The sequence below is a fragment of the Ciconia boyciana genome, chromosome 1, assembly GCF_034638445.1.
Source record: "Ciconia boyciana chromosome 1, ASM3463844v1, whole genome shotgun sequence".
Classification (NCBI taxonomy): Eukaryota; Metazoa; Chordata; class Aves; order Ciconiiformes; family Ciconiidae; genus Ciconia; species Ciconia boyciana.
In genome coordinates, this window is record NC_132934.1 from 114,412,865 (window position 1) to 114,425,072 (window position 12,208).

Here is a 12,208-nt window from a genome sequence, read left to right on the forward strand (position 1 = left end):
AGACATAAATCCAGCAAAATTTGACATGCACGTGAAAGAGGGAATATCAACAAATTATAGAATCAACCTGCTCACAGAGAATGATGGATTTAATTCCTCTTATTTAACTTGCAAAATGAAGGGGAAAATTTCCAACTGTTTTAAAAACTAGAGGCATGTTGGTTCCAGCTGCCACTAATCCTCCTTTTCTGTATTAAGGCCATCAAGGAGGATGAAACAATACAGTATTTTGACACTGCATACTGAACAGCTGCACCCCATTTTCAAAGGCAACAAAGCACAACTAAGCTGCATCAGGAATCAGGGATGAGGATCAAATTTTAAGTTTCTGGGCAGCTTGCATGACAGCGTTTCTGAGAACAGAACAACAGTACAAATATTTGGTTTTGCTCAAATTTGTTTTCTAGTAGACCTTGAAGCTATACAATTCCATCTCTATACACTCCCTGGCTTCCTTGCTGCCCAGAGTGGTACCCTGAAGCACTCCTCTGACATTGGCATTGGGCAATCATCTGCATAACACCTGAAAAAACCTGCAGTTAAAGTTTTTGGTCTTGTACAGAAGCTATTCATAAAGGATTCCCAGAATTTTGTAGTTTTAGGTAGAATGGCACTGAAAACCACTGACTTTCTAGGCATGTATAAGAACGTAATGACTACACTACTGGCCCAGACCAAAGGTTCCCCTAGTCCCATATCTTGCAATCCTACAAGGAAAGCCTCCTCCAAAGGAGCAAGTAAATGATACTTCTCTTCACATAGTCTTCCAGCTTCCCCCTGTCCACAGTTCAAGGACTTTCCAAGCCAGAGGAAGTTTCTCTTCAGCTCCCCTGAAGAGGCTACCCCTTGAACACAAGCACCACATAACCTGTATACATATAGAAAACAGGAGTTCCCAGTGGATCAGGATTTCGTCACTCACAGAGAACCATGCACCACATCCATGATCAGTCTGATGACACCAGGAGTGCCAGACTCACTGTACTCCTATGATAACTGATCTGCAGGCAAAGACTGGTCATGGATTTCTAGACATCCAAGAGTAAAATGAAATCCTGCTGCTTCAAGTGGTCTGCCAGAAGTCCAAAAAATCTTGGGAAACGTTCAAATTCAAGTATAAGGCAATATGCCCAAGTGAGTAAACAGTACATGGAAAATACTTTTTGCACACACACACATCTATATATATATATATACACGCACATCAGACTTACAGTAACCCTCCTAGCTGTGTGCAGAAGACATGCACTTCAATAAAAAAGCGTAACTTATTTTTCAATTTAAACCCAAATTCTGTCCTTATAACTTTAGAGAAAGAGACTCCATCACTTTAAATATTCAGAATCTACTTCTGTAGCAAACATACTAAAAGCAAACCAAAATTTGAAGCAGGCTGTAGAAGGGGATTCTTAAAAATATTTTTGCAGAACTCCAGAAAAACCTCCCTTTTGTAAGATTACTTAACAAATCACCAGTAAGCTTATGCCTTACTCTCCCAAAGACAACACAATTGCATCAGCTGTACTTTTAGTTTACTAGGGAACAGCCAGAGAGAAATATAGCTAAGGTATCAGAGTTGAATTTTCCATTAATTCCATTTTACCTTTGGCTAGGCAGCCAAAGTTTGGATTCACAGTGTATTCAGATTTCTGGCTCCATATCCTGCAAAGCAGTTAGCGGACTGGATTCATTCATTAGGCTATTCAGCTGTCATCAATCACTCCTCAGGTTTCACCCCCTGCCCCACAATAAAACCAGACAAATCATCCTGCTGAATTCAAGGTCAGTTTTTTCCACGTGCTTTGGCACATATCTGACCAGCAGTTCAGAAGTACATACCTGAACTGTCATTAACTACAGAGCATGCAACCAAAAAATGCTGAGGCAGGGACAGTACCATCAACAAGACCGGCAAAGGAACTGTTTAAACACCTTAGTTTTTAAACTGTTCACGCCCATTAGTTTTGAGATGAGTCCCCATTTGGTTGCATGTTGAGCTGATCTTACCTCTGTGTTTGCTGCCTTCTCCTTTCAGAATGATCAGCTTTTGTAGGGACATGATATAGGATGCACCTCAGTCTTTTAACAGTACCTTCAAAACTTACTTCTACTGGAGTCATGTATCAAACAGTGTTCATTGACACAGTCTTTCAGGCCTGATGCTCTCCCACTACAGCAGTAAATGTATTATTAATTTAAATGTCCTGGGAGCTGACTACAAGCAATCCAAGCATAAAATGCAGGTTTTTCTGGTCCCAAAGTCAGAGTTAACATTTTTGCTTCTTAGTGTTCCGCAGCTGAAGTTCACTTTTTTTTTTCCAGTGGAGATGTCATCTGCGTTCCACAAACATGAAAGGTCAAGTTCCCATGTGCTAGGAGTGAATTGCACATTTTGGCAGCAGCAGAGACCATTCTGCTGTTATGTGTGGTCCCCATCCTCACTTTCCACAACCTCAGGTACCTGCAGAACCAAGTTGTCAGCCTGATCCATGCACAACTTGAAATCAAGTAATTTTTTTGGAGATACTTTTTAGACATGATTACATTTGCACAAGGCTCAACTTCACAGCAACAGCTGACTGACTAAAGCCAAACATGAAACCGTATCTTAGGTGAACTACCTAAAACCACACCGCAAGAGAGCAAACACAACCTGCAGCCAGTCTATGTGCTCACCTAATCTCATTTGCAGTTCTGAGTCGCAGACTCCAGTTTCCTAAAGGAAGCTGCATCCCAGCCTGTAACTTGCTAATGTGTCTGCTAATGAGACACTTGAGCCCAAGCCCTTTGTTACCCTCACAACAGTCAGAGGTTACAATATGCATCTCACACTGGGACCAAACAACATCCTCTACCAATTTGATACAGACTAGCTTCATTTTCCACAAATTACTATGCTGCAAAATACAGATTAACTCTTCATGCAACTACTCTGAAGTCTCCCCATGACACTTTTACCTAAGTAAAAGATTTTTCTTTTACTTGGCACACAGTAAAAACAAGAGAGTTTTGCACCATGGGGTGGAGAAAAAAGTTTGATAATGATAAAGAACTAAGATGACGATCACTTTTCCATGCTCACTGAACATGCAGGTTTCTCTACATAGAAGGAAATTCACTTACAACATAAAATTCTACCAGGTTAGCCATATTGATGTAATTCCTTGTGAGGCCAAATTCAGGATCTAACAGTTACATATTACACTGCTGACCCAAAAGTCTTTTAGTAACATAATGTTTTTTCCAACTAGGAAGTATTCAAGAGGTGAGAAGTATATAAAACTTTTGACTGTTTACCCAGTGTTCATGCAGATTCTCTTCTTCTGGAGGTCACAGACCAGTTATTTTGGTATTGAACACAAACATCACAGATATGGAGTCACTGAAAATTCCATCCAATCCACATTCTGAACTTAATGTTTACACCTACCAATAGCCATCACATCCAACACAGACAATTTTGAATTGCCAGCGTCTTATCTTCACACCATCCAACAATCCTAACAAGATCCTTCACCAAATATTTCAACGGTTCAACAAACAAAACAGAAAAATCACAGCCACCCTCATCCTTAAGTTCCATCTTGACATGATGAAGTATCCTACTGTGCATCACTTGGAGGGACTCTATCATCATCGTTCTGCAGGATCTGTGAATGGCTACAATTTCTGACAACCAAGTCACTTCCACATTATTTGCCTAAGTATCTCTATGTATGCATGTACCTATAGGTATATACGGGGGGTGTGTCCTTGTGACTACATTTACGTACACACAACGTCTAAACGTTTTAACTTTCAAACTGGCTGAGTGCTGTAGTAGCTCTTGCACGGGGAACACACTCATTGCCCCTTAGTGGTACTGTACCTAGGCACACCTTCTTTTTGCCCAGGACGACAAATTTTGACACAGCTGACAGAGCTTGTGGTATTGCGCTTACCCTGGGTGGGACAGTCTGAAGAGCTGTGATATAGTTCTCCAGAGCAATGCGACGACGGTCATTCAGCATGGCTTCCACCCGTGCCATATGAGTCTCCACCAGCTGTTGTCTTTCATTAGCTGCCTCTTGTTCCAGTGATTCCACTTTCTCCTGGAAGTGCTGAAAAAAACACCCATCACAACAGGAACAGTGAAGACATCAGCATAGACCAGCAGATATGAACACCTTTGCTGCAAATCACCAAAATGTTTTCCCATGTCAGCCTGGCTTGACTCCCAGGAACTCTGCACTCAATGCACCTTTTACTGATTTCAGTGGGAACTGCTGATGTCCTGTATTCCTGAACACCTACCCATATTTTATTAATCTAATCAAATATTCCTGACATGCTCAGCACAACCACCAGCGAATCCTTCATCTGCCCTGAGACAGCGGTTCAGCACTAGAGAATTGTGCCTAGAGGAGGGTGGATTTTGGCAAGCATATGCTCTCTGCCATCACAAGGGCTTTCCATGTATCAACATGAGCAAATCTACATTGGGGTGGGGAGGGAGGAAATTCCAAGCTGAACAGAGTCACTATAATTTCTTATAAACTGGCCACCAGGAAGAAAAATTGAGCCCAAACTTTTTCCAATAAAGGAAAAGATTGACTGGGTAAAACGCACAGAGAGCAAAGCTGTGGGATCTAATGTGCAATGCAATCTGGTTCTGAATGTTACCTTTTTATAGTTTCGCATTGAAATCATTCTAGCAGTACTGAATAATACCTGACATCGCCACAGTGGGATTCAAGGAGTGTCTGGCTTGTCAGAATTTTTGAATTATAGTATAATTTTGGATAAAATAATTTTTGGCTGAGGGTTTATTTCAGATAAAACTGATGGCAATTCGTTCCTTAAATCACATCTTCCATCTCTGCTTTCAGCTTATGTCCTGCAGCTTATATTAGTTTATCACGACCTAAATTTTCAAAGGGGCCCGTGGGAATGGAGTTTTTAGTTCTCACTGAAGGCAAATCTAAATTCAAGCAAAAGTCTACTCCTTCACGCAGTCATGGGCAACGTGCCGCACTGCTGTTCCAGGGACTGGCTGCAAAGTACAGACACCCCCAGCAGCCACTAACAGCTGGAAACAAAAATAGCAACAGCAAGAGCAGAGAATAACATTAAATCCCCATAGAAGTAGGTTTTAAAATTGTATCACACCCAGCACCCCTTGTATTTTAGCTGTGGCCCCAGTTGGTAAGGTTGTGGTTGTGTTTTCCTTTACCTGGATAACAGCTTTCTTGTCGGCCTTTGGCAAGTTCTTTGCTTGGCGTTCTGCCTCTTCCCACTCTCTCATGACCTAACGAACAAAACAAGGAGTGTGACTTTCGTATTTTCCTCTCCTGCCTCAGGGCTTAGCAACAGCCAAACACTGCAGCTCTGGCAGCCATCTTTTTATATTCCTCTCCTCCTTTTATCTCTATAGAAAAAGCGGTTACAACATTTAACGAAGGTAGGATCCTGTTATTAAATTAAACAAAGACGGTACTTCTGTGCCTGAACATTGTGCACAACTCTGCTGTGAAGCAACACAGCCGTTAACCAGCCCTCAAGTGAGGGAAGTGGAGGTCTCTACGGGTGAACACACCAACCCCTTTTCATCTCAGACAGAAAGAAAAACACTTCCATTTATTGCACGTCCTTGGTCAAAATGAGTGAATTTCAACTTGTTCTAATTGACACTTTTTTGGTACCACAAAAATTTTTAGATTTATTCAGACTACATTGCTGGCCTTTGAGTAGCACAGATCAAGAATTACATGCAATTTGTGCTAGTCTGTCCAGAAATAGGTGTCCAACACTTCAAGAACTGAATATATTTATATCTCAAGTACAACACTGACAGGAAAATGACGTAGGAGAACTTTCAGTACCATTCCTTTCAGCAACATGAGAGGCCACCTCCTCCTGTAACACAGGGCAGTATTTCAATAGTCAGGGAATGAGTTACCCTTAACTTGCTGTCCATAACATCTGAAACCTTCTCATGGTCTTACTGAGGGACTTTACTCATTTCACACCTAGACAGCAATCTCCTCAGATAACACATTTTATGCAGAAACAATTGCTCTCACCGAATGCAGGGCACACAAATAAATGACTTGTTTATTTGCAGGATTAGCATGTCAGAAGAAGACAGAAGAAACCTAGAAGCAATTACTCAAAATGTGTATTTCCTTTCCTTCCTTTTTCACCAAAACCCACACTTTCATACCATTGAATAGAAATAGTCAAACATACCCTTTCTAAAGAGGATTTTAGAAAAGCTCAGAGTCCACATGCACGACTGAAATTTTACCAAGACCAGTACCAAAGGCAGGACAAATTAAACCTGCTGTGTCTCATGTCTGCAAGCTGAGCCTCTACCACTCAGCTCCTGTCTCAGGCTCCCCAGTTTTCCCACATGCTGGACTTGCTACTCAGGCTCCTCAATGGACAGACTGGAGAGCACTGGTAGTGCCTCAGGGTACCTGGTTGAGCCTGTGCCTTTAAAAAAAACCAAAAAACAAACCAACAAACCTGGGCTCAAAGGAGACTTTTACAAGTCCCAGTCCTTGAAATGTAATTCGCTCTCAGCCCTATATAGGGTTGTAGACCCTAACGATTAACCAGCATGCAGACACTTGCACTCAAGACTGACCCAAAATACAGGATTTTCATCTTCCTTTTGACCCAAAGCTTGGAAATGTTACTTCAAGACAGCAATAAATCCATTACAGAAAAAATAGATGAACTCACTATCAGTGAAATTATTTATCTGTAAGAGATTCTGGCCTCAGTAACAGCCCAAGAGAGTGGAAACATGTATTTTGGGAAGCTAATGGGATGCTGAAAACTTTAGAGTGGGAAATTATTTTGTCTGCTTCTGGGCTTCAGCAGGGGCATGGTTAGACAGCAGTTATAAGCACAAAGACCTGAAGTTAAGTACTTAGAAATCACCGTCTTAACCTCACTCTGCTCTTTTACTGGGAACTGTATGCTGAAACTTAAGTCCCAAGAACTGTACTACAACCTACATAAACTGGCAGCCTTAAAGTACCTCTTCAGTTTACATTATCCTCTCATCAGACAAATACACATTGATGTGCAAATCGCAGCCAAGCTCTAAGGATGTAGGAAACCAAAATTTACAAGGAGACATGAAAATTCATTTGCAAGGGGTTGTAGTAAGCAGCTGATGACAGAGAACATGAAGCACAGTGCACTGAAGTTGCAGGTCACCCCACCACGAGTTACTTTCCCAGTACTTTGGCACAGGAGATTTTACCGCTTCTCTGACAAAGCAGGACTAGAGGACATGAACTGACACCACAATTTAGAGCACCGTGATGTGTTCTGGAAAAAAATTATTAATGCTCAGAGTGCTGCTGTGTATTAAGTGTACATTAGGTATTCATCTCTTAATTGTACGCTTAGGCCATATGACTGTGGTGGCCGAGAAAACTTAATTCATGTCTCCAGGCAGCACCTTTCTAGAGACCTGAAATGTCACTGCTGCCAGGATATGAATGTTATGGAAGACCCAGAAATTATGGCATTAATTCAAGTCATAAACTACAATGATGTTTTCAAGCTTGAGCATTGGCCTAGCTTAGCAACTTTATGATTTTCTTCTCCCTCCTCTCTTTTTATGTCTTCAAATCACATCTCCGACATCTGCCTAATACACTTTTTCACTCTGAATGAGCAGTTGATGGGTTTTCAGAACAACAGGTTCCTTGCCATCTTTATCCCCCAAACTAACCCTGTGCTAATCCATTATGATTAAAACAAGTATTGTGGGTAATGTGATAAGGAGACCTTTGGCTAGACCAGGTCTCTGCCTGTTTTACTTCTCTAAACCTTTTAAGGCGTGGAAGGCAGGATGATAAACTGACAGCCTACACAGCTACTTGGGAGGGATGTAAATTACGGGCTTCACAGTTCAGCTCTGGTGCAATGACAGTGAACGGCTTGTGAAAAAAACAGAAGGACATGGCTGTTTGCAGAAACAATATTCAATGTAAAGACTGCAGAAGCTGTGCTTTGCTGATTTTTGCAACTGAGAAGACTTCAACGGTGGAAAGCATCTCTGTGTGTATGCTAACTAACTGAAGATACAGCTGCCCTACAGCTATCTGTGGGCAGCCAGGCTACCACCCAGAGAAAACTTTGGCTCTTACCAAAGGTCATTGCTTTAGAGAATTAGGAATAACTAAGAAATATGCTGTAGCACTCTGTAGGAAACCCAAAGAGCAAGAAGGGAAAAAAAAATTCCTCAGATACGCACATGCAGAAAAAGGCTGAACTTTGCCACTATGCACTTATAAACCTATTCTCCCTTATTGAAAGCACAGACCTATCAAAGCCACACAGATTTATGGCTCTTCAAGGCTTGGTGGCTTTGTGCAGGGAAAATGACTACTTCTGGTTGAGATTTAAGAAGCAAGCCATTTCAAAGTCAAACTTCTTCAGAACTCAGGACTTAGTGCCTGGCAGACTCCTTTTGAAATTGGGTTGTAGGGGAAAGCAAGAGGGAAGAAGGAAGTACAGAAAATGTCATTCATTATTAAGAGAGATGCTAAGTACAAAAATCTCATTATATTGAAAACAGCAGAATTTCCTCCCATTTTTTACACTGGGGCACAGAAGCATATCTGCAAGAGAAGAATTTATGACAGATGTTTGAGTTACAGCAATCAGACCAGCAGAGGTGCTTGCCTGGAGGTTCGCTTAGTTAGAAGGTCAAAGTCATGCCAATAAGATGCCTACCTTTGTCAAGGGCTTTTGTTCCACTCTTAACTCTTGACCCTTTTTCTGGTAATAACATCATTAAACCTCTCCAAAGAACCTTGACTGTAACTGAGAGGGGTACTCACACTAACCTGACAGTCAGTTTTAAGGAAGGAAAGAGCCCTCTCACACACAATAATAGAGACGGTGGGATCTAGGGAATATAGGGACCAGTATTATTTAACATCTTTGTGGGGGACATGGACAGTGGGATTGAGTGCACACCCAGCAACTTTGTGGATGACACCAAGCTGAGTGATGTGGCTGATACTCTAGAGGGAAGGGATGCCATCCAGAGGGACCTTGACAGGCTTGAGAGGTAGGCCTGTGTGAACCTCACTAAGTTCAACAAGGCCAAGTGCAAGGTCCTGCATGTGGGTCGGGGCAATCTCAAACATTGATACAGGCCGGGCAATGAGTAGATTGAGAGCAGCCCTGTAGAGAAGGACTTGGTGGTGCTGGTGGACGAAAAGCTGGACATGACCCAGCAACGTGCACTCACAGCCCAGAAAGCCAAAGGTATCCTGGGCTGCATCTAAAGAACTGTGGCCAGCAGGTCGACGGAGGTGATTCTCCCGCTCTACCTGGCCCTTGTGAGATCCCACCTGGAGTACTGTGTTCAGCTCTGGGGCTCCCAGCATAAGACAGACATGGACCTACTCGAGCAGGTCCAGAGGAGGGCCACAAAGATGATTCGAGGGCTGGAGCACCTCCCCTATGAGGACAGGCAGAGACAGTTGGGGTTGTTTGGCCTGGAGAAGAGAAGGCTCCGGAAAGACCTTATAGCAGCCTTCTAGTACTTAAAGGGGGCCTACAGGAAAGATGGGGAGAGACTCTATCAGGGAGTGATAGGATGAGGGGTAACGGTTTTAAACTGAAAAAGGGTAGGTTTAGATTAGATATTAGGAAGAAATTCTTTACTGTGAGGGTGGTGAGACATTGGAACAGGTTGCCCATAGAAGTTGTGGATTCCCCCTCCCTGCAAGTGTTCAAGGCCAGGTTGGACAGGGCTTTGAGAAACCTGACCTAGTGAAAAGATGTTCCTGCCCATGGTAGGGGGGTTGGAACTAGATGATCCCTTCCAACCCAAACCATTCTATGATACTATGGTGCCACTGGCACTAAAAATCAGCTGAAGACCTCTCCAGGAATTTGGAACTAGTGGCATGCAACGATCCAAAAAAAAGCTTGAACGTAACATCAGCCCTGTTCAGGCTGGTTGAGGACTGCAGTATTTTCAGATGCTTGCTTTGGAAATGAACTTCCAAGAAGCAAGACTATTCTAGGACACAAGGTATCATTAAGTTCCTATCATAAGTACTCTACGCGCTATGATTCCTAAAATATTGTAAACAGCCAGACGAAGAGTAAATTTAAGACACAAGGATGTCATAAGATGTTTGGGGAGAGAAATGTATAAATATACTGCTCCCTTGGGTAAGGCTCACTATCTGGTTTCACCAGGCTATTTAGCAGCAACTATTTAAGTGAGGGAGCTGTACAGGAGTTAAACTGAAAAGAGAAAGAGGAAAAGGGGAATTGTACCGTAACAGGAAACAAGAACCCCAGCATCCTGCAATCGGTTAGCATAATCTCTCCCTGTTATATGTCAGAGAACAGCAAGCATTTAAAGGTTACACATGCATCGCTGAATTGCTATCCTGTTTGCATAGGAATGTAGCTTTGCTGTTATTTGGAGCTGCATTAATAGTTCTTGGGAAAAGCTTAAAATAGTACGCTAATGTAATTCTCTTTACAGTACTGCCTATGAAAGTTCATAAGCCTTGTTGCTCCAAGTTCAGTTCAGATGTAAAGGCAGAAAAACTTTCATGGTCTATAGTCTAAAAGGATGCACACTTAAGAGCAGAAGGGATTAAAACAGTCTGAAACAGAGGTGCATCAGGTCATTGTACAAAAAGAGCACAGACTCCCCTAGTAAGAGAGTCTTTTAGGAGCTGCGAACCATGAACCAACACCACCACCGACAGAAGCTGGATCTCTGCCTGTGTGAATATCTTTATGTAAGAAGAAAAAGAAACATGAATTGTCAAAATTTCATGGTAAACAAAGGGAAATCTCAGAAAGAGGATATACAGAATATCTGCATTTGCCCTGATGACGTTTTGATTAAAATATTTATTTTCAATTTAATTTTTTAATGATTAACTTCCCTACTCCTTAGATGATTACTTTTTATATGTGAACTAGAGTGCATCTGATTTTTTTTATTAGTTAATTGGCTGTTGCAAAGTAAAGTGTGCATCACATCATATACCGTTTTAAAACTAGCTGCTTTATTAATTAAAAGAAATATCTGTATTTTGTGAACAAACCAATTTACTTCAGATTATGACATTTATCAAGATTAAAGAATGACTCGATCGTTTTCCTAAAACCACTGATCATTTTCTCTCTAATAGAAGAAAAACGAGTATTTCTGCTGCTTTATAAGCCCCCATTTCTCAGCTTTGAAAGAACTGGACTTTGAGTTAAAAAAAAAAGGCATAAATATGTTCGGTGCAGCTAGAGGACTTAGCTAGTGACTCTCACTTGTTAACTTTTTTTTTTTTAGAGAAAAACATTGACAGCAAAAGCTTACTGAGTTAATTTATTCAGCATTGTTTTTAACATAACAAGTAACAGCTTCAAATTAATTTTTAGTTAATTATGTATTAAGAACATACCTGATTTTAAAGGAAATGTAAAAAGCAATTTTTAAATAAATTGCCAGAAAAGGAGACCAGTGGTATGGGACACACACATACCAGAGTTCACATGAGGAAACACAGAATGGTACACTAGCTGGCTTATCTACTTCTCCCTAAGACATTATATTTTTTAAACATTTGAAATGTTAACTGGGAGAGGCTAATTACTCATAGAAGGGAAAACTAATTTTTAAAAACTTAAGTTAACTCTCTTCTTCAAAGCTCTGCAGGGGTTCTGCGTACTTCAAGACATACATACTTTAAGCTGTGATTTCATAAGCAGCTTAAACAAATTGAAGATCAAAGATCTTTCTTTCTTTCTTGATGTACCTATCGTGCTGCTGTTTCCCAAGTCTGAATTAGCTTGCTGAACTGGCCAGAGTTAGTTATGTTACTTTTTTTTGGAAGAGCGACATTGCAGTGAGATGAGGGAGCTGACCCGCCTCACCCCACAGCTGTACGCTCATTAGCACTGACAGGAAGGATGGCTGGGAACATGCTAATGAGGGCAGAGCACGGCAGCCCCAGCATGATCTTCAGTCAAACCCTTGAACCACAGCCTTCATTGATGAGGTCGCCCCAAATGCGCACGGTAAAATGTGCGGCGTGTTTACCCAGAACTTTCCTGATGCTTCGGTTCAGTGCTTTTCCCAGTTAATTTTGTTGGCCTCAAGCACTGACGTTGTAGGGTCTCTCTGTATGACGTTTTCTGCGTGCCTGTGCATTCAATTAGCTCTTTT

General features: G+C 41.6%; 1 protein-coding gene across 4 annotated transcripts in view; it reads right to left on the reverse strand.

The window, feature by feature from the left end:
* APP (amyloid beta precursor protein) overlaps positions 1–12,208 on the reverse strand; it is a 229,439-nt gene that overhangs the window by 58,447 nt on the left and 158,784 nt on the right. For all 4 annotated transcript variants that reach the window (XM_072844722.1, XM_072844715.1, XM_072844706.1 and 1 more), the window contains 2 exons: positions 5,213–5,287; positions 3,942–4,100 (listed from right to left, as the gene is read on the reverse strand). In XM_072844722.1, the coding sequence (XP_072700823.1) occupies positions 3,942–4,100; positions 5,213–5,287 (234 nt within the window). The remainder of the gene's footprint in view (positions 1–3,941; positions 4,101–5,212; positions 5,288–12,208) is intronic.